The 23,835-nt window shown below is 39.5% G+C and overlaps 1 protein-coding gene across 1 annotated transcript in view; it reads right to left on the bottom strand.

The window, feature by feature from the left end:
* LOC126184598 (E3 ubiquitin-protein ligase HERC2) overlaps positions 1-23,835 on the bottom strand; it is an 812,863-nt gene that overhangs the window by 2,537 nt on the left and 786,491 nt on the right. The window contains exons 82-83 of the mRNA XM_049927039.1: positions 22,266-22,420; positions 22,088-22,177 (exon numbers count right to left, since the gene is read on the bottom strand). Coding sequence (XP_049782996.1) covers positions 22,088-22,177; positions 22,266-22,420 — 245 coding nt within the window. The remainder of the gene's footprint in view (positions 1-22,087; positions 22,178-22,265; positions 22,421-23,835) is intronic.

Raw genomic sequence — 23,835 nt, 5'->3', positions numbered from 1 at the left:
CTCTTTGTAGAAAATCTTAGAGGGGCTAACAGAAAAAAATATGTAATTTATGAATAGCATAACCAAACCTAAGATGAGAACTGCACACTTTTATATATAAATTTGTTAGTACACTGTCCTTTTTTGTATTTCATAATTATTGTAAACACACTTTGTATTCATTAAAATTAAGCCTTCACATTATGTACCGTGACAAATTAGTCAAATGTTGAACAGCTTGCCTAAATGTGTATGATGCGTTCAACATTCACACCTGTAAACTGTCGCATCCATGAGCAAAGAAAAATGAATAAATAAATACACCAATGAGCCAAAACATTATGATTACTAACTTTTAAGTATGTTGTTCCACTTTTCAAACACTGTACTACAGAGATTCTGCTTGGTAAGGATACTACAAGTACTTGACAGGATTCCAGTAGTATGTAGCACCAGATGTCTCTGCACAGGTCAAGCAATTCCCGTGAATTATGGAATGGAATGGTGCCCAGTATGTTTTCCAATGGGTACAGATCAGGCACATTTGCTGGCCAAGACATCAATGTGAGTTCACTATAATGCCCCTCAAACCACTGTATCATGAATATGACTTTGCAACATGGACAGTTATCCTGCTGGAAGATATCATCACCGTAGGGGGAAACAAGCATGAAGTGATGCAGGTGGTCCACAATAACATCCATGTAGTTCACTGATTTCATGATCCTTTCGATTACCACCAAAGATCCCATGAAAGCCCAACTCAATGTACCCCACAGCATAATTGTGCCTTCACTGACCTGCATCTGTGGTGCGGTGCATGTCTCTTGGATGACTGCAAATAAGGACCCAACTATCAAGGTGGCGTAACAAGAAATGTGATTCATTCAACAGGCGACACACTTCTATCGATCCACAGCAAGAACTCAGAGATGCTGTGTCCACTACAACCGTAACTCACAATGTTATTGGATCAACACAGAAACATATAGCGGTCATGTGATGTGGAGCTCCATGTTCAACAATGGCCTTTCAATGGTGGTCCAAAACACTTATGCTTGCACCAGCATTGTATTCTGTTGTTAGATCTGCAACAGACTGCTGTGTGGGTTACACAGTGGGGGATCATCCGACCTCTATGTTTTGTGATGAGACATGGTTATCTGATACCATATCGTCTACTCAGTATTTCCACATCCTTCAACCACTCTCCATCAGGGCTCATGACATTAGTAAGATAACAGGTGACCCAGCTTCACTGTTTCAGAGATTCTCATTTCCAGCCGCTGTGCCACAACAATATCCCCTTTGTCAAAACTGACTGTATCAGTGGATTTCTGCATTTGCCGTCCGCATCTTCGCTATAATGACTGCCCATTCATCTCTCTTCCACTTACATTCTTTCCTTACTGAGTCACATGCCTGCAGCACCACCAGGAGGCATTCAACATCGCGGTGGGCAGTTGTCAAAATGTTTTGTCTCATCAGTATGCTTCTACACTACTGGCCATTAAATTTGTTACACCAAGAAGCAATGCAGATGATAAACAGGTATTCATTGGACAAATATATTATACTAGAACTGACATGTGATTACATTTTTGCGCAATTTGGGTCCATAGATCCTGAGAAATCAGTACCCAGAACAACTTCTGGCCACAATAACGGCCTTGATACGCCTGGGCATTGAGTCAAACAGAGCTTGGATGGCGTGTACAGGTACAGCTGCCCATGCAGCTTCAACACAATACCACAGTTCATCAAGAGTAGTGACTGGTGTATTGTGACGAGCCAGTTGCTCGGCCACCATTGACCAGATGTTTTCAATTGGTGAGAGATTTCGAGAATGTGCTGGCCAGGGCAGCAGTCGAACATTTTCTGTATCCAGAAAGGCCCGTACAGGATCTGCAACATGCAGTCGTGCATTATCCTGCAAGTAGGGTTTCGCAGGGATCGAATGAAGGGTAGAGCGATGGGTCGTAACATATCTGAAATGTAATGTCCACTGTTCAAAGTGCTGTCAATGTGAACAAGAGGTGACCGAGACGTGTAACCAATGGCACCCCATACCATCACGCCGGGCGATACGCCCGTATGGCGATGACGAATACACGCTACCAATGTGCGTTCACCACGATGTCGCCAAACATGGATGCGACCATCATGATGCTGTAAACAGAACCTGGATTCATCTGAAAAAATGACGTTTTGCCATTCGTGCACCCAATTTCGTCATTGAGTACACCATCGCAGGCGCTCCTGTCTGTGATGCGGCATCAAGGGTATCCGCAGCCATGGTCTCCGAGCTGATAGTCCATGCTGCTGGAAATGTCATCAGACTGTTCATGCAGATGGTTGTTGTCTTGCAAACATCCCCGTCTGTTGACTCAGGGATTTAGATGTGGCTGCACGATCCGTTACAGCCATGTGGATAAGATGCCTGTCATCTCGACTGCTAGTGATATGAGGCCGTTGGGATCCAGCATGGCGTTCCGTATTATCCTGCTGAACCCACAGATTCCATACTCTGCTAACAGTCATTGGATCTTGACCAAAATGAGCAGCAATGTCATGATACGATAAACCACAATCACGGTAGGCTAAAATCTGACCTTTATCAAAGTCGGAAACGTGATGGTACGCGTTTCTCCTCCTTACGCGAGGCATCACAACAATGTTTCACCAGGCAACACCGGGGAAATGCTGTTTGTGTATGAGAAATCGGTTGGAAACTCTCCTCATGTCAGCACGCTGTAGCTGTTGCTACCAGTGACAACCTTGTGTGAATGCTCTGAAAAGCTAATCATTTGCATATCACAGCATCTTCTTCCTGTCAGTTAAATTTCGTGTATGTAGCATGTCATCTTCATGGTGTAGCAATTTTAATGGCCAGTAGTATACATACAGTTTTCACAAGCCATCATATAGCACATAATGCAGGATACTTTATACTACTGCCAATCATGCCATTTCCTGTTCCATTTATGAAAGAATCAAGAGAGAAATGACTGACCGTATGCCTCCACATGAATCCTGATTTCTCTTATCTTGTCTTCATGGTCCTAAGCGAGATATATGTTGGTGGTAGCAGGATTTTTCTGCAGTCAGCAACAAGTGCTATTCCTCTACATTTTCTCAATAGTGTTTTGGTAAATGGATGTCTTCTTCCCTACAAGGACTCCCATTTTGTTTTTTGTAATACTCACATGTTGACTGAAACTATCAGTAGCAGCACAACTTTGAATTGCTTCATTATCTTCCTTTAATCTGTCCTGGTGAGGAATCCAAACATCAAGCAATGCTCAAGAATGGGCTGAGCAGTTTTTCTGTATGCATTCTCCTCTACAGGGTGTTACAAAAAGGTACGGCCAAACTTTCAGGAAACATTCGTCACACACAAAGAAAGAAAATATGTTATGTGGACATGTGTCCGGAAATGCTTACTTTCCATGTTAGGGCTAATTTTATTACTTCTCTTCGAATCACATTAATCATGGAATGGAAACACACAGCAACAGAACGTACCACTGTGACATCAAACACTTTGTTACAGGAATTGTTCAAAATGTCCTCCGTTAGCAAGGATACATACATCCACCCTCCGTCGCATGGAATCCCCGATGCACTGATGCAGCCCTGGAGAATGGCGTATTGTATCACAGCCATCCACAATACGAGCACGAAGAGTCTCTACATTTGGTACCGGGGTTGTGTAGACAAGAGCTTTCAAATGCCCCCATAAATGAAAGTCAAGAGGGTTGAGGTCAGGAGAGCGTGGAGGCCATGGAATTGGTCTGCCTCTACCAATCCATCGGTCACCGAATCTGTTGTTGAGAAGCGTACGAACACTTCGAATGAAATGTGCAGGAGCTCCATCGTGCAGAAACCACATGTTGTGTCGTACTTCTAAAGGCACACGTTCTAGCAGCACAGGTAGAGTATCCCGTATGAAATCATGATAACGTGCTCCATTGAGCGTAGGTGGAAGAATGAAACTAAAATGAGCTCTAAAATGGAAATTAAGCGTTTCCAGACACATGTCCACATAACATATTTTCTTTGTTTGTGTGTGAGGAATGTTTCCTGAAAGTTTGGCCGTACCTTTTTGTAACGCCCTGTATAAATGAGCTACACTTTCCTAGAATTTTCCCAGTAAACTGAAGTTGACCATTTATGTTTTCTACAATTGACTTGATGGGCTCATTCAATTTCATGTTGCTTTGCAATGCTATGCCTAGATATTTAACCAACATTACTGTCAAACAGAACACCACTAACACTATATTCAAACATTATAGGATTATTTTTCCTACTGATTTGCATTAATTTCTGTTTCTCTAGATTTAGAGCAACCTCCCATTCATCACACACAACAGAAATTCTGTCCAAGTTCTCTGCATCCTCCCAAGGTAACCTAAAGATAACACTGCCCAGTACATATCAGCAAACAGTCACAGATTGCTGCTCACACTACTTAAAAAGTCTGTCCAAGTTCTCCTGCATCCTCCCAAGGTAACCTAAAGATGACACTGCCCTGTACATATCAGAAAGCAGTCACGGATTGCTGCTCACGCTACTTAAAAAGTCTTTGAGCCTCTTACACATTTGAGAACCTATTCTGCACACTCAGAACTTTGTTAACAGTCTGCAGTGTGCTACTGTGTCAAATACTCTCTGGAAATCCAGGAACATGGAATCTGGCTGTTGCCCTTTATCCATGGTTTGCAGGATATTGTGAGGGGAAAAGGGCAAGCTGAGTTTTGCACAAGTGATGCTTTCTAAATCTACATTAATTTGTAGATAGAACGTTTTCACTCTCAAGGAAATTGATTATACTTGAACTTAGAATATACTCAAGAATTCTGCAGAAAACTATTGTTAACAATATTACTTTGTAATTTTGCAGGTCCATTTTTTTACCCTTCTTACAAACAGGAGTCACCTGTGGTTTTTTCCAGTTGCTTGGAACTTCTGTCTTTCAGCTGAACAGAGACTACAAGTACCATACACTTCTTAACAACCACCTCTTGCCAAATGTTGGAAATCGAAATTGATTAATGAGTAGGAGGAGGAGGAGATTAGTGTTTAACGTCCCGTCGACAACGAGGTCATTAGAGACGGAGCGCAAGCTCGGGTGAGGGAAGGAAATCGGCCGTGCCCTTTCAAAGGAACCATCCCGGCATTTGCCTGAAGCGATTTAGGGAAATCACGGAACACCTAAATCAGGATGGCCGGAGACGGGATTGAACCGTCGTCCTCCCGAATGCGAGTCCAGTGTGCTAACCACTGCGCCACCTCGCTCGGTGATTAATGAGTACTCACAAAGCAAAGTGGAACAATGGCTAACACAATAGGTATATATTCAAGCCCCTGTCTGGCTGCCATAGTTTAGGTTTCCTGCTGTCTACCTAAATCACTTTGGGGCAGTTCTGAGATAGTTTATTAGCTAATGCCACAGCCAATTTTTTCACCATCCTTGTCCAACTGACACAGATGTTTGATTTATAATGAACTCAACATAAACATGATGTTGTACTCTATGTCATTTTTTCTCATGGATTTTCCAGAGAATGTAACACACTTCTACAAATATCTACATATATAAATGAGAGTTTTGTTCAGGATTGAGATTAATTGTAATGAAACTCCACCCATTTTTCCCGGCTTTAGCTCAATGGAAAACTTATAGTAAATACTGTGCATGGCCAGTTATGGAGATGGCAAATGCCATATACACTGTAGGGCCGAAGAAACTGGTACACCTGCCTAATAAAGTGTAGGACACCAACGAGCATGCAGAAGTGCTGCAACAAGACGTGGCATGGACTCGACTAATGTCTGAAGAAGTGGTGGAGGGAACTGACATAATGAATTGGTACACAAGTGGGCCTTCAACTTGAAAAGGCCATATTGATGATCTTCCATTGAAATCTGCAGCAATTTGTGGAAGGGTTGCACATCTGTCATGTTGACCAATTCTCTTCAGTTGTGGTTGGTCCTGTTCTTGCAGGACTTTTTTCCAGCAATAGCGATGTCAGAGATTTGATGATTTAATGGATTCCTGAAATTCACGGCATACTCATGAAATGGTCATATGAGAAAATCCCTACTTCATTGCTACCTCGGTGATGCTGTGTCCCATCGCTCGTGTGCTGACTATAACACCACGTTCAAACTCACTTAAATCTTGATAACCTGTCATTGTAGCAGCAGTAACCAATCTAACAACCACACCAGACACTTGTTGTCTTATATAGGCACTGCTGACCGCAGCATCGTCTTTTGCCTGTTTACACATCTCTGTATATCAATACATTTGCCTATACCAGTTTATTTCGTGCTTCAGTGTAAAAAAAAAAAATATCAAATCTGAAGACAGAGTAGTATTAGCTTGAACACACAGCTTTTTTAATTCAGGACTGTGTAAACAAGTAATTGTATTTATATTTTATTTCAAGCTGTACTTACAAGAGTGAAATATTTGATTGAATAGAATAATTTACAACAAAGACTTGTAATTTTGTAATCACTCACCTTTGTAAACATTGTTACAGTACAGCAGTAAAAGAACTGGTCCCTGTATCACTAAAGTTCCTATCTTTTTTATAAGAATAAGTGACTCCGAATTTTATCTCTCATTTATAGTCTTCAGTTATACCAACCATTCATGACAAATTTGAAGAATCCTAAAAAACACCCAGTAGCAAAGTGGCTCATCTGAGGAATCAGTCTCACACCTACATCTTTCTAGTTCACATGAAAACTACATGGGAGAGGAAGTATTACATCATGATAGGTGAACACAATGGATGAAGCTTTCAGTCAGTTGCTTAATTATATCCACAGTAAACAATGATGTAGCATCTTGCAATTATATATTCAAAATAAGACCAATTACTAGATGAGTTATATTCTTTGTGTAAAGCATGGCATATCCCCAAAATTTATTTTCATAGTTAAGAATTTGGAACATTCACCTCAGACAGTCCTATGTGTATATGAAAAAATTAAGTTGAATAGTGGTTCAGAACTGACTGTTTTAGTTCGTCATGTAATGTAACATTTGCATTAGTGTCAATATGAGTCTTCCATATATGTTGATTCATTTCAGAGCAGTTTTTAGACATATCCAAAATGTGAACAAACTTTGGAAATCTTGATATTTATGGAAGTGTTTAATGCTAAAGTCAAAATTTTATTTCTATTTAGGTCTCCTTCTACGTTCTGCTATTTCTTTTTCTTGTTGAAACAGACACACATGCATTACATAATTATCGAACAATTTTTGCTTCATGTGACAGAAATTATACAGGGATGTGGGACTGAATCTCTCTAAGCTTATCTTAATGGTCTTTTTGTGAGATGTACATGGGAGGAAGTAATATATTTTTTGACTCTTCTAGGAACATATGCTCTCAGAATTTTAACAATAAACGACACCACGATACAGAACACCTCTCTCGCAGTGTCTGGCACTGGAGTTTATTGATCATCTGTGCAATGCTTTTGTGGTTACTAAATGAACCTGTAGCCAAATGTGCCGCTCTTCTTTGGATCTTCTATATTTCCTCTGCCAGTCCTATCTTGTATGGATCCCATGCTGATGAGCAAAATTCAACTATTGGTCTTATAAATGTTTTGTAAGCTAATTCCTTTGTTGATGGACTGCATTTCCAGAGGATTCTTCCAATGAATCTCAGTGTGGCATTTGCCTTACTCGCAATTAATTTTATGTCATCGTTCCATTTCAAATCGCTATGTACACATACTCCTGGGTATTGTATGGAAATAACTGCTTCCAGTGATTGTTCTGCAACTGTGTAATCATACAATAAAGGCTATTTCTATCTATGTATTCACAAGACATTACATTTGTTTATGATGAGGCTTAATTGCCACTCCCTGCATCAAGCATCGATCCTTGGCAGGTCTTTCTGAATTTCACTACAATTTTTCCACTGTCACGACTTCTCTGTGTACAAGAGTATCGTCTGCAAACAGCCTCATGGGACTTCTGACATTATCAAGCAGGTCATTTATATATATTGTGAGAAGTAATTGTCTTGTAGCAACCCACTGGGGCATGCCCAAAGTTACTTTTACATCTGAGGACTTCCCTCAATTCACAATGACAACTGTGTTCTGTCTGCTAGGAACTCTTCAATTCAACCACAGAGTTGGTCTGATATTCTATACGCTGATATTTTGTTCATTAGGTGGCATTGTGGAACTGTATTGAATGCCTTCTGGAAGTCAAGGAAAATAGCATGTACGTGGGTGCCCATTTCTACTGCTTTCTGGGTCTCATGGATGAACAGAGCGATCTGGGTTTCACAAGATCGTTGTTTTCAAAACTCATGTTTGTTCCTACAGAGGAGATTTTGGGCCTCAAGAAATGTCATAATACATGAGCATAAAACAAGTTCCAAAATTCTATGACTGGCCAATGTCAGAGATGTACCCCAATAGTTTTGTGCATCTGTTTGACAAACCTTCTTGAAAACAGAAATGACCTGCACTTTTTTCCAATTAGCATGAACACTCCAGTCCTCCAAAGACACTGCTGCTAAAAGAGGGTAATTTCTTTTGTATACTCTGAGTAGAATCAAACTGGTATCCCGTCATGTCTAGTGGCCTCCCTCAGTTTAGCGATTTTAGTTGCTTCTCTATTCTGGGAACACTTATTTCGATACCAGCCATTTTGTCATTTGTGCGACAATTTAAAAGAGGCACTTTGATAGATAAAATTTTACTTCCAGATTTATTGAATGCTTTACACATGGCTCTCCCTACGCTCATTGCATCTTCTCTTAATCTTTGTTTGTCTGTGAGGCTTTGACTATTTAAATTTGAAGTGAAGCTCTTTTTGCTGTCACAGCTTTTCAGGACCACCTGAGGTTATTTATTTTAATGGTGTTCGATGTTTCTCACCAACGTTTGAAAAACTTTATGCACTTATACATATCATCATTATATGCAAGTAAAAACATCTGGAAGACTTAGTAAATTCAATTTAAAGATTTTCAATCAGATTTTTGTCCCCTGCTTTATTGTAACATACATAAATTTCTAGCTCTTTGGTCACATGTCATTTACTTAATTAGGGAAAGGTCTTATGACAGAGACCTATAATTCTGAAGGGTGCTCCTTGTTTTCATATTTTACAGTAATGTATTTCCTCTTGTTGGTCAAAGTCAGTTTTATACAATGATCCACAATAGGGCACTCATGCAGATGCACATAGGCCATGAAATTGCAAAGTGCACTGGCCTAATAATCCTCCTCTACACTTCATGCCACATTGTACATAGGTAAATGTCATGTTTCTGTATCTGCATGGAAGGGGTGTGCACCAGTTGATTCACAATAAGAGTGTGCTCATTCATGTGGAAGAAATGAGATCAAACCATAACATCAAGGTCTGTGTCAGGTTATGATGGAGAAGAAAGAATAAATTTCACATCCCATAGGGTCAAACCAACATAGCACTGTTTTAAAAATTTATTCTGTGTACAAACAAAACATCATGGCAATTACACTCCATGTGCAGAAGAAATTTTACTCTGCTGATATGCAGTTAAGGTTTATAAATGTTCACTAATGATGGTCATTTCACTAGAATGATGAAGTGTATGTTGTTACTGAAATTTTGAGTTCTTGTGTCAAAGTACAGTGCCAGATAAAAAAAGGAAATCTGATGACCCTCAAAAGTAGGACTACTATTACTGCTTCTGTTACTGATAGAAATATAACTATAAATGCCCCAACAAAATTATGGAAAAGAGTTATCAGTTCTTAAATCATCTCAGGTATACAATGTCAAGGATTTTCTCCAGTGTAAGTGAATTCAATTCTCACTTTTCCTGCTCCACAACCTCCTAATGAAACCTAAACTCAAAGCACACTTTGTTTACAGAGTATCAAATCCTAACAAAATCTTTGGGTACTTGCTCTTAAAGATTGAGCAAGTATCACTGTCAGTAATATAGTGGACTGTTACTGTAGGCAGCAAGGTGAAAGTCGTCCATCCTCATTTAGATTTCCTGTTGCTGAGGCAGCATTAAAATTCTTATCCAATCACCCTAATCTAGGTGTTATGTTGTTTTCCAGAATCACTTCATGTGAATTCCTGACTGATTCTGTCATTACCAATGGCCATAGTTTCATTCTTCTCCAACTGAGATACTGCTCAGCTTGTAATGATCTTGTTGACAGTGGGATATTAAACTCCAACCATTTCTGTCTCCTTCTACGGTGCACTCTTACACCCTTCCTGATGTTTGCAAGATGGTAAGGAATGGACAAATTCACAAGGCTGCCCTCACAGTATGGGGCTCCTGAAATGTCTTTAGAGCAGTCTCATAAAGTAACGGAGAAAACCAGAATAGTTTCTAACCACGGAACAGAACTACTTCATTTATTTTTTCTTCTAAGTTCAAGAAAAACACACACACATTCTTCTTTACCCTAATTAATTGGCATTATTGGTTAAATATCTACATCATCTTTATTCTGTTGAGGATGGAAGTTCATGAATCATTCCATAATTGAAAAAAAAAATGCATTTTTAAGCACCAGCTATTTATTTTAAAACCTATATGTCTACTGGTTTTTGGTCATGGACCATCTTCACAGGATATCTATCAACACTGAAACAGGAAACATATAACGTATGCAAAAACAGTATAATATAACAAGACTGTGGGTATAAAATACTTATATGTATTTACACCATGAAAACGCATCACGTAAAAGCATATTTCATGTTCATTTTAGGCTCATACAACCTCAAAGCTGTCAAGGTGAAAATCCACAATTAATAGTCAATACAGCACTTAGAGCAACATCAACAGTGATTAATGTCGAACGGATGAAAAATCATGGAGGAACATTCACACATCAAACAAACAAAGACAATCGTCTCTAGTGTACCATCACAGATAGTAATGCTCGTGATATGTCTACTGGTGATCATAGCATAACTAATTGCAAAGAGCTAAGTAGATTACCTCTACTGACCATCTTTAGTAAAATAACTAGAGAATTATTGACAGTGAAAGTTACTAGTGTTGACATTACTACATAATAAGAAAATGTAAAACCATTGTAATAGTGGAACTGAATAATCCAACAAGTACAACTACACATACATCACATTCAGGGCTCAAAATTATTAATAATGAAGTAATAGTGAAACTCATCACATAAATATAGGGTGTCCATAATTAAAGTTCCAGATTTAAAATGTTGCAGAAAGAGAACCACTATTCAGAATGATGCCAAATTTGAAAAGCATAGTATTGAAACAGGAGGAAATGTCATGGAACACACCAAATTTAATGAAAATCTGAACAATAGATGGCACTACAAGCATCAGAATATGCACATCAACAGATGCAAGGCACACGGCTGTTCTTTATTTTGTGTCAGAGACACCCAACATGACTGTCTCCATGAAGGACCGTGTGCTGCTGGTAAAGCACCTACACAATAACAGTGACTGCACCAGTAGTCCTGCACAAGTTCAACACACTCAAGGGTATCAAAAAAGGCATTGGTCTGATGTTTGCTAGGGGTCTGGAGAAAATGATTGCAGAACTCGAAAAGACAGGTTGTTTTGAAATGCAATGTGGCAGAGGGAGGAAAGCAGTTAATCCAACGTCTGTCAAGGATGTGGCCACAACATTGCAAGGAGGGTTAGACTGATGGTGTGCAAACACACAAGGAATTGCCCAAATGTTGGACATGCCTATGACCATGGTGTATAAATTCCTAACAAACATCCTGAATTGTCAGTCATACAAAATCACCCACATTCAGTACTTGTTTTCCGCTGAGCTGTCAGCAAGACAAATGTTTGCTCTGGAAATATTAGCTAGGTAAGCTCATCCACCACAGCAATGTCATGTTGCATTAGATAGGAAAAATTGGTTTTCAATTGTCCTGTGGCCAAAAACTGCATAAAAAGCAAAATGACATCAGTTTTTACTTGTCCTTGGGCCAAAAAACCACATAAAAAGCAAAATGTCATCAGTTTCTAACTGTCATGAGATTGGCACAAGGATGTTCAATACGATATCAACAATTTTCTGCCAAAAGCTGAAATCGAGAAAGAGCATGTTCTACAACAGATCTGAGTGTCTTGAGGGTCCTGTTCACAAAGTGTTACAAAATACATGCCTTCAATTCAGCTATGTTCATAACTGGAACACTGAACACAATATCTTTCAGATAAACCCACAGCCAGAAGTCACACTGATTAAGATCAGGTGATCTAGATGGCTAGGCTGTAGGGAAATGATGGCTGATAATTCTAGCATTTCCAAATGCCTCTGCGGTAGCCACTTCACTGGCCGTGCAATGTGCAGACGAGCACAGTCTTGCATAAAAATGATTCTACCTACACTGTTGAAGGGTTGGAATGACATTGGTACACAAAAGGCTATCGTAGCCTGTACCAGTGATGGTACAAGTAACAGGATCTGCAGAAATCATCTACTTGAAAAAATATGAATCTATGATAAATGATGGCATCAACTCACACTACACAGTCACATTTGCAAAATGAAGTGGTACCGGTTGAGGTCCGTGTGCATTTTCTGTTGCCCATATTCTGCAATTCTGCATATTGACATGTTCCTGGAGATGGAAATGGGCTTTGTCTACCCATAGAATGTGATCAAGAAATTCCAAAATGAACGTCTGTCTTGCTGGGAGATCAGCTGGAAGAAACTCTTGAACATGGGTGATTTTGTATGGATAGCAATGCAGGATGTTTCATAGGACTTAATGCACTGTGCTTGCCAGCACGACCAACATTCATTGCTGGGAGATCAGCTGGAAGAAACTCTTTAACATGGGTGATTTTGTATGGATAGCAATTCAGGATGTTTCATAGGACTTAATGCACTGTGCTTGCCAGCACGACCAACATTCGGGCAATTCCCCAAGAACTGCACGTTTCCACACCACCGCTTGATCCTTCCCATAGTGGCCACATCTTCGACAGAGGTTGGATCAACTGCTTTCCTCCCTATGCCACACTGCATTTCAAAACAACCTGTCTTTTTTAATTTTTTAATAATTTTCTCCAGATCCTTAGCAGACACCAGACCAATGCTGTATTTCCTATCCTGGAGTGTCCAGAACTTCTGCAGGCCTACTGGCACACAGTCACCATTCTTGAAAAGGAGTGTTACCAGCAGTGGACAATCCTTCATGGAGATAGTCATGTTGGGCATTTCATGTGCCAACTGAAGAACAGTGATGTGCTGCATGTCTGTTGGTGTGCATATGCCGATGCTTACAGTGCCATCCATTGGTAAAATTTTTGTTATTGTTATTGTTGTTGTTGTTGTTGTTATTATTATTATTATTATTATTCCATGTTGCTGCCTTGTGCCTGCCATCTACTGGTAAATCTTTTTCCTTTCTACATGATGTTTTCCCCTGTATCAATAATATGCTGTTCAAATTTGACTTCATTCTGAACAGTGGTTCTCTTTCTACAGCATTTTGAAACTGGGACATTACCTGTTTCATATTGTCAATGAAGAAAGACAAATTGTGGTCTACAGACACAGCAGAAAAATTGAAAAACTAAATATGAAACAAAACCCTCTACAAGGTGATAAAACCACTGTGAATTTCCATTTCAATTAGAAACTGGTAAACGTTATAGACATCACTTTTGAACCAGAGGAAATTTATATGCTAAATAAAGGTTTCAAATTTAATGTAAAACACCATGTAGATGGAAAATGCATTAAGCTTTTGATAGCTCATAAAAATGGTTCTATTGACCAATTGACAGGTTCGACAGCATATAAAAATACTATGCTAAATACAGTAGATCATGTTTTTGACAAGCATACACAAAACAGCAGTAAAGGATCTAGTAATAATGACCTAACACAAATACAATCAGTTAAACAATTCAGAGGCTTCCTTTACCAGTATAGAGATTAGCTGGCTGTTTTTCGAGTTCTTTGTGAAGTGCGGGAGTGGCCATGTACATAAAAAGCAGTATTCCATTTGAGTCCGTAGACGGATCTTGGCACTGCACTGAACGGGTATTTGAATGTTATGCAGGGGCAGTTGAATTTGGTGAAACTAAACTTCCAATTGTTGTTGTTTATAGGTCCCCTAATTCTGACTTCAGAGCATTTCTGCTAAAGCTAGTGAGGGTTTTTTGTTCATTTTATAGGAAGTACCAAAAATTAGTTATATGTCATGACTTCAATATTAATTTTGTATGTGTTTGTGCATAAGAAAGGAAGTTGGTAGATCTCCTAAATTCATATGCTCTGATGCAGATTGTGTTTTTTCCAACCACGGTGCAGGGGAAAAGCAGCACAGCCATAGACAATATTTTTATTCATTCTTCATTAATAGATCAGCATTCTGTTACTGAAAGGGTGACTGGCCTTTCAAACCACATGCACAAATTTTAACTTTAAAGATTTTTGTTCTGAAACAAATCTTGCATATAATTACAAACTATGTAGAAAAGCTCATCCAACAGGAATAGAGAGTTTTTAAACCCTTGTTAAGGAACAAGAGTGGCATGATGTTTATAATGCTGATAACATGGATAACAAATATAATGCTTTCCTTAACACATTTCTCATGTTCTTTGAAGGTTGCTTTCCATCATAATGTACTAGCAGTAAAGGCAGCCTGGGTGGTTGACTAGTAGGATAAGGGTATTGCATAGAACAAAGTGGTAATGATATCAAAATGGTAGAAGTAATCACAATCGAGCTACAGTAGCCCATTACAAACAGAATTGCAAGAAGTTTAAAAATGTTATTCGGAAGGCAAAGAGTATGTGGTACGCAAATAAAATAGCTAAATCACATGATAAAATTAAAACCATATGGTCAGTCATGAAGGAAGTGTATGGTCGGCAGCACAAGGTCAATGATATAAAGTCAGTTCATAGTAAAAATATTTCTGTTACTGGCAAGTCAGATATATGTACACTATTTTACAATCACTTTCTGAGCATTGCTGCTGAATCAAATAAAACCTTAGTTTATACAGGGAATCATATAAATCTCTTGAAAAATGCCTATGATCCCTGAAATACTCCTCTGTGATACTGACAAGGGGAGAGATTGAGTCAATAATTAAATCACTGAAGACTACGGACTCTCATGGATATGATGGAGTGGCTCACAATTGGTTCATCTCTTACTTTAACAACAGACAGCGGAAAAGTCGTTACTCACAGCGCTGAGAATGACTATGATGTGAAGTCTGAGTGGGGCACACTGTCAAATGAGGGGGTGCCCCAGGGATCAGTGCTGGGGCCACTCCTGTTCCTTATTTACATAAATGATATGCCATCTAGTGTAACAGGTGATTCTGATGTTGTGTGCAACAGTGACACTGTTTCAAATAGTGCATTTCATGACTTAAGTCCATGGCCTGTAGAAAATAACTAATGCTAAATCACAGCAAGACTCAGTTTTTACAGTTTCTAACACACAAATCAACAAAACACAATGTTTTAATTTCACAGAGTGGGCAGATGATTAGTGAAACCGAACAATTCAAATTTCTAGGTGTTCAGATAGATAGTAAACTGTCACACAAAGCCCATGTTCAGTATCTTGTCCAAAGACTTAATGCTGCCATTTTTACTAATTAAACGGTATCTGAAGAAATTTTGGAGTAACTCTTCTCATTCTCAAAGGATATTTTTGGCTCAGAAATGGGCAGTTCGGGCAATAAGAGGTGTGTTTCCGAACCTCTTGTCGACTCCTGTTCATTAGTCTGGGTATTCTGACACTGGCCTCTCAATATATATATTCTTTACTGTTATTTCTTGTCAACGATATCAGCTTATTCCCAAGAATTAGCAGCTTTCACTCAGTTAATACTAGGCAGAAATCCAATCTGCATTTGGATCGGACTTCCTTGACTCTTGAGTAGAAAGGTGTGCAGTATATTGCTGCTGCATCCATTTTTGATAAGCTATGACAAGAATTCAAAAATCTTAGCAGCAATCCAAATGCTTTCAAATCGAAACTGAAGGGTTTCCTCATGGATCACTCCTTCTATTCTGTTGAAGAGTTCCTTGAAAAATTAAGCCAATTCCTGTGTTATATTGTTGATTGTGTTTACACAGACTTATGGCTTGTCTTTTTTGTGTTCATAAACATTTTATTTTATCTGTTATTACATGTATGTTGTAATTTAATGTACTGACATGTTCCATGATCTTGGAGATTTGCTCTTCAGTTTGGTCCTACGGAACTACTCGTGTAAAATAAATAAATGAACAAACAAAAATGAAGCACTGATGATACCCTTCTTCTTAAAGCTGATACAAGCAGTTCTGTGGTAGTGATGTAAATCAGTGACTACACCAAAAAAGCCATACAATTTTTTAGAGACAACAATAGTTCTAGAATAGATAAAGACACTACACCGAAATTCCAGGAATTTGTGAAAAATTGTGTGTGTGTGTGTGTGTGTGTGTGTGTGTGTAGGTAACACTGGGGATAACATGATGTTGTTACATAGAACTAATAACAGTATAGGGATGAATATGCTTGAAGAAACTGGAATTTTTTTGCAATTTTAAACAATATTCACATAATATACTGCATGAACAAAAAGATTTTTAAAAAACAAGAATTTCCTGGAAAACTTTACTGATATTTTATAATTACTTACCAATTTCAGAACCCCCAACCCTGGCTCCCCCCATCTCTCCCCAACTCTTATTTTTAAATGATAGCCTGAAACTCAATTATCATAGTGTTGTACTGATATGCTACTTAAGCCTCCTGTGTTTTAACTATGTGAACACATCCAGTGAGGTACACATATGCTTTTATTTTATACATGATTTTAATGATTTTTACACACTTACAAATGCATGACCTGCAAGTATAAGTTTTTTACTGAACAAATGATACAACTGCTTCCCACTGGCTACATATTTATCTTAATAATTTATATTTAGTAGTACTTCTCTGTTTGATCTTGCATCTTTGATTGTGTACAAATTGTCATTTTTCATCCAGTGTAATTCTTGTCATGTTTATGTGCTCTTGTTCTCTGAGATTTATACTTACTACTTTTCTCTGAATATATCTCCAGGATTGTATGTAACTTTTGCCCACTACAGTAGACTTATGTTTAAGATTGTAAGTTTTTTAACAATATATGATACAAGACAATGCTCAGGATTATGGACATAAGAAGTTATGTTACTTATTTCTCCATGATTGTTACTTTTTGTAGACCCTTATTGTGTGTGTAGTTCTTATATAATGAAACTTGTATAGTCACTAGTATTCAAGTAACTTATACCACAAGTTTGCACTCTACATGTAGTTCTAATAGTTGTTAATGTCCTATATAATTAGTGATGTTCACTACTTTATAGCTGCTACGTAAATTTAGATTGGACGTTATTTGACACTATGGGCAATCCTGTTGAGATACAACTGGATTTGTAAGACTGAGGTCTTACGCAGTTTTAGATTTACATCTTAAATACAGATAATTTTTAACAGACTACTTCTTGAGGATTGTGCACCTATACTGTCTGTAAGGAATGGTGTGTAGCCCGAGGTCTACATATATACTCCTGGAAATGGAAAAAAGAACACATTGACACCGGTGTGTCAGACCCACCATACTTGCTCCGGACACTGCGAGAGGGCTGTACAAGCAATGATCACACGCACGGCACAGCGGACACACCAGGAACCGCGGTGTTGGCCGTCGAATGGCGCTAGCTGCGCAGCATTTGTGCACTGCCGTCGTCAGTGGCAGCCAGTTTGCCGTGGCATAGGGATCTCCATCGTAGTCTTTAACACTGGTAGCATGCCGCGACAGCGTGGACGTGAACCGTATGTGCAGTTGACGGACTTTGAGCGAGGGCGTATAGTGGGCATGCGGGAGGCCGGGTGGACGTACCGCCGAATTGCTCAACATGTGGGGCGTGAGGTCTCCACAGTACATCGATGTTGTCGACAGTGGTCGGTGGAAGGTGCACGTGCCCGTCGACCTGGGACCGGACCGCAGCGACGCACGGATGCATGCCAAGACCGTACGCAGTGCCGTAGGGGACGGCACCACCACTTCCCAGCAAATTAGGGACACTGTTGCTCCTGGGGTATCGGCGAGGACCATTCGCAACCGTCTCCATGAAGCTGGGCTACGGTCCCGCACACCGTTAGGCCGTCTTCCGCTCACGCCCCAACATCGTGCAGCCCGCCTCCAGTGGTGTCGCGACAGGCGTGAATGGAGGGACGAATGGAGACGTGTCGTCTTCAGCGATGAGAGTCGCTTCTGCCTTGGTGCCAATGATGGTCGTATGCGTGTTTGGCGCCGTGCAGGTGAGCGCCACAATCAGGACTGCATACGGCCGAGGCACACAGGGCCAACACCCGGCATCATGGTGTGGGGAGCGATCTCCTACACTGGCCGTACACCACTGGTGATCGTCGAGGGGACACTGAATAGTGCACGGTACATCCAAACTGTCATCGAACCCATCGTTCTACCATTCCTAGACCGGCAAGGGAACTTGCTGTTCCAACAGGACAATGCACGTCCGCATGTATCCCGTGCCACCCAACGTGCTCTAGAAGGTGTAAGTCAACTACCCTGGCCAGCAAGATCTCCGGATCTGTCCCCCATTGAGCATGTTTGGGACTGGATGAAGCGTCGTCTCACGCGGTCTGCACGTCCAGCACGAACGCTGGTCCAACTGAGGTGCCAGGTGGAAATGGCATGGCAAGCTGTTCCACAGGACTACATCCAGCATCTCTACGATCGTCTCCATGGGAGAATAGCAGCCTGCATTGCTGCGAAAGGTGGATATACACTGTACTAGTGCCGACATTGTGCATGCTCTGTTGCCTGTGTCTATGTGCCTGTGGTTCTGTCAGTGTGATCATGTGATGTATCTGACCCCAGGAATGTGTCAATAAAGTTTCCCCTTCCTGGGACAATGAATTCACGGTGTTCTTATTTCAATTTCCAGGAGTGTATATTCACACTGTATCCCTACCTTATCAACTGATATGCTTTCCTATGCTATTATCTTCTGTTAACATGACTGTGACTTTTGAATTATGAACTTTTGCACCTACTGTCTTCTTTAATTTTGTATGTACACATACCTTGACTTGTCTGGTCTGGTCTGAGTACCTTCAAATGACAATCACATATTACACAGAACCACAGACTAAATCATCTTAGTTATTTTAATCATGCTGTACTGGCATATAAGAAACTATGTGGATTTTTATTTAATGCCTGTATAACATGACTTTGTTTATAGAGTTTGTTTATAAAGGCTCAGTCACTACCTAGAATACAATGTATTCACATTGTGCGGTTGACTGTTACTTCAGTATTAATCATTTTGCATGCTGAATATGATGTATGTAAAGTGATACTTGTAGGATTATTCAGTTCCACTATTACAATGGTTTTTCATTTTCAGGAAAACATACAGTGCTACTTACCATAAAGAAGACACATCATGTTGCAGACAGGCACAATTAAAAGACACGTGTGCTTTCAGCCACAGCAGCCTTCATCAGTGTACACACACATACACACACACACACACACACACACACACACACACACACACACACACACACACACACACACACGACTGCCAACTCCAGCATCTAGGGCCATAATTATTTTGATAATGCCTGTCTGCAACTAGATGTGTGTTTTTTACAGTAAGTAGCAATATATCTTTTCCTACATTGTTGATATTCCTACCTGGAGTTTCCATTGTTTGGTTTTACATTTTCTTGTTATGTAGTAATGTCAGCACCGATAACTTTTTATTATCACTATTTCTCTAGTTATCTTACCAAACATGGTCTGTAGAAATATTCTGCTTAGCCCTTTGCATTTGATACAAAGTTCTCTGTTAAAAAGTTACACTACTACTGCCTGCAGATGTACGAGGGTAATCCCAAAAGTAAGGTCTCCTATTTTTTTATAAGTACATAGACCTGTTTATTTCTACAATGATTTACATCAGTTTACAGCTTGAACATTTAGCTATTTTTCGACATAATCACCATTTCTGTCGATGCATTTTTGTAGACGCTGTGGCAGTATTCCTATGCCCATGTCATACTAGCTTGCTGCCATGCTGTTCAGAAAGTTATGAACCTCTCCTTTCACCTCGCTGCTGGAGCTGAATTGCTTCTGGCCAAATGTTCTTTTAACTTAGGGAACAGGTGATAGTCACTGGGTGCCAAGTCAGGACTATAGGGTGGGGGGTGGGTGGGTGATTATCTTCCACTGAAACTGTTGCAGGAGAGAAATGGTTTGCCAAGCGATGTGTGGACAAGTGTTGTCATGGAGAATGTGTATGCCCTTGCTCAACATTCCTCTTCTCCGGTTCTGAATTGCCCATTTGAGTTTTTTCAGAGTCTCACAGTATCTGTCAGCTTTAATTGTGGTCCCAGTGGGCATAAAGCCGACCAACAACACCCCTTTCAGACCCCAAAAAACTGTTGTCATGACTTTACCGGCAGACTGTGCTTGTTTGAATATCTGCTTTGGCAAAGAGGGATGTTGCCACTTGCATTATTGTTGCTTGGTCTCAGGTGTAAAGTGGTATGCCCAGGTTTCGTCACCCGTGACAACTGAGTCAGAAAGTTGTCCTGTTCAGCTGTAAGGCAGTGAAGAAATGCGTGGGAAGCATCAAAACGTTGCCGCATGTGGTCCTCAGTCAGCATGCGTGGCACCCATCTTGCTCACACCTTCCGGTATTTCAATGTTTCCAACAAAATTCTGTGAGTGGTGCTTTGGGAAACCTCAGGAACCAACACATAGAGATCATCCAGGGTGATCTGCTGATCTTCATGCATGCTTTGCTCAACTTTCAACACTGTCTCCTCAGAAACTGATGGTCTCCCACTCCTTTTTTCACCGTGAATTTCAGTCCAACCAAACTCTCTACACCACTTATGAACATTTTTGACATCCATGCATGACTCACCATACACTTCCATTAGTTGGTGATGGATTTCAATCAGCGCAGTGCCCTTTGTGTTCAGAAACTGAATAAATGCGTGCAATTCACACTTGGTGGTAACATCCAACGGGAGCTCCATTATCAACGGCTGCCAAGCCAAGACTAAGCACCTCAGCGTAGCGTGCGCATGTTTACACACAGCGCATGAAGCATTCTTCATAACAATGTGACCAACTACCAAACAAACAGAGTTCTGTACTTATAAAAAATAGGAGACCTTACTTTTGGTATTACCCTCGTATCACAGGCATTAGCATCTGTGATGGTATGCTATAGAAGATTGTCTTTGCTTGTTTCATGTGTGTATGTTCCTCCTCCTCCTTTTTATTTATTTTTTTTTTAACCCAGTTATATGCTGCAGTGGTTAGCACTCTGACTCACAATTGGGAGGACAATGGTTCAAAACCCGCTTCCAGCCATCTAGATTTAGGTTTTTCATGATTTTCCTAAATTGCTCCAAGCAAATGCCAGGATGGTTTCTTTGAAAAGGCATGGCCGATTTCCTTCCCCATCATCGAGACAATTCCAACTTGTGCTCCATCTCTAATAACCTCAATGTCGACGAGTCGTTAAACCAAATCTTCCCTTTTTATGATTTTTTGTCCCTTTAATGTTTGTTACTACTGTAAGTGCTGTATTTGACTACTGATTGTGGATTCATACTATGGCAGGTATGAGGCTGTATCAGTCTAAAAGGAACATGAAATACGATTTTATCTATCTAGCTTCACCTTGTAAGTATTTATATCAACACTATAGTTTAGGTTATATTATTTTTGGGTATATAACATGTTTTCATTTTCAGTGTTGAAAGATGTCATGTGTAGATGGTTTATGACCAAAACCAGTTTTAAAATAAACAGCTGATGGTAAAAAAACAATTTTTCAATTACTTAATGACTCTAGGTTGTCACTTAAACAAAACATTAAATACCATGCCTAACCCACAATGTTATTTTATTTTTGGTGTAATATTAAGTGGCAGTGGTAGATAGCTTCATGAGGCAATGAAATATAAGAGAAATGAAGTAAGGAAAGCAGTACTGATCTGACAAAACAACATACCTTACATGAGTATCGAGGCATTTTCAACAGAAAGAAACAGGTGTAGCTTTCTGGCAGAAAATGGTCTGGTGGATTATATTTATCCAGAACCTGAAACAGACAGACATATGGAATGTAAAACAATATAACTGAGACAACAGAAATATCCAGATCTGTAGCCAAATGTGTAAACACAGACCTGTAGCACAAAATCTCGTCCTCTGAAATCAGCGATTGTTCGAGGAAGCCTCGTCCTACCCCAAACAAAACGTAAGAAAAGAGAGCGTTCTTGATTCGTGAATTCTTCCATAACCTCCCAGAACCACTGTATCAGTAGTGAACTAGCATCTTCACCTGATGGAGAAAAAAATAAACATATATGACATGTATACAGAGTCCTTGCATATTTTATTTAATATGTGAGACACAGACAATGCAAATAATTCTCAAATTCAGATTTTCTTCAGTCTATTTATGCATTGAAATAGGCACACAAAATATTAGGTAGATTACACAAAGTTGATGGAACTGTAGGGAGGTGATTATGAAGTGGGTTTGCATTATGCATAACAGGTGCCTATCCTAACTGCTATTTCTATGAAGGAATAGTCATAAAGTTCCAATTTTCAGTTATATTGCCTCATATGGTGGTTAGTGTAAAAATTCAATGTGTGGCTCCACGAAATAATGTCAATTATGTAGTCAAAAAGAAAAACTATGAAAGCTGTAAGAATGAAATAACAAAGCACAAAGAACACATGTCTAGTGTACAATTTAACATCAGTTCACTGATGATGGATTTCAAGAAACTTACAGAAGAAAAAAGTGTACTGAACACAACAAAATAGAGGCACAAAAGTTCAGTTTTCTCGGAAAGTTGAATGGAAGTAAAGTTCAAAAGATGCAAACAGATAATGCAGGGTATACGACACTGTGAAGCAAACAGAAATGTAGTGCATGAAAATCACTTTCAAGCTCTTTCTACTATAGATTGTGATAATGTTGTTAACAGTTCGAGTGTACCATGTGGAAAACAAAGTGACTTCATGAATGAGGTAGAACATGGAATATTTCAGCCGCACTTAAGTAAAAGATCATAGGCGAAAGTGCTCTTAAAAAATTTGCCACCGATAAGCTATTCACCTGAGACATTATCAACTTATGTTAACAAAAAAGAGAAAATAAATAGTGCCAAATAAGGCATTGCACAAAGCAAAGGTAGGCAGAAAATCAGTAAGCTCCGAGCAGCAAATACATGTAAAATTGAACTGTATGCAGACAGCCAAGGGCAAAGTATAGCCACTGAATTTTGGTGGACAACCAGACAGAATTTTAATTGCATAATAAAACCAAGAGCAAAATACAGTGCTGCTACATCAATTAGTCAGGAAAAAATTTCCTCATTGAGCAGAAAGGACTTTTCCATCTTCCTGGCAGGATCAAACAATGTCACAAGGGATGGAAAAAAGGATCCCTAAATCTTGTTAAAAAGAAAATCGTGTGAGCTGAGAGGAACAAATGTTACTGTTTTTGCAGTTTCACATTGTTACAACTTAAGAGAATGGCCCTGTTTACAAACAAAGAAATTGAAAGATGAAAAATATTTGTAGGCAGTTTGAAAATGTAACATTTGTGAACATTAGCAATTTGGGGAAAAGATTCCACACAGCACACAGTTTTCATCTAAATATACTTGGAAACAACATTATAGTAACAAAAATTTTAGATGTAGTAAATAAAATCTCAAATGTGCAGTGTGATGATGTAGG

The sequence above is a fragment of the Schistocerca cancellata genome, chromosome 4 (genome assembly GCF_023864275.1).
Source record: "Schistocerca cancellata isolate TAMUIC-IGC-003103 chromosome 4, iqSchCanc2.1, whole genome shotgun sequence".
NCBI classification, from domain to species: Eukaryota; Metazoa; Arthropoda; class Insecta; order Orthoptera; family Acrididae; genus Schistocerca; species Schistocerca cancellata.
Note: the sequence above shows the minus strand (reverse complement) of the source record. Positions and strands in the feature narration are given on the sequence as shown.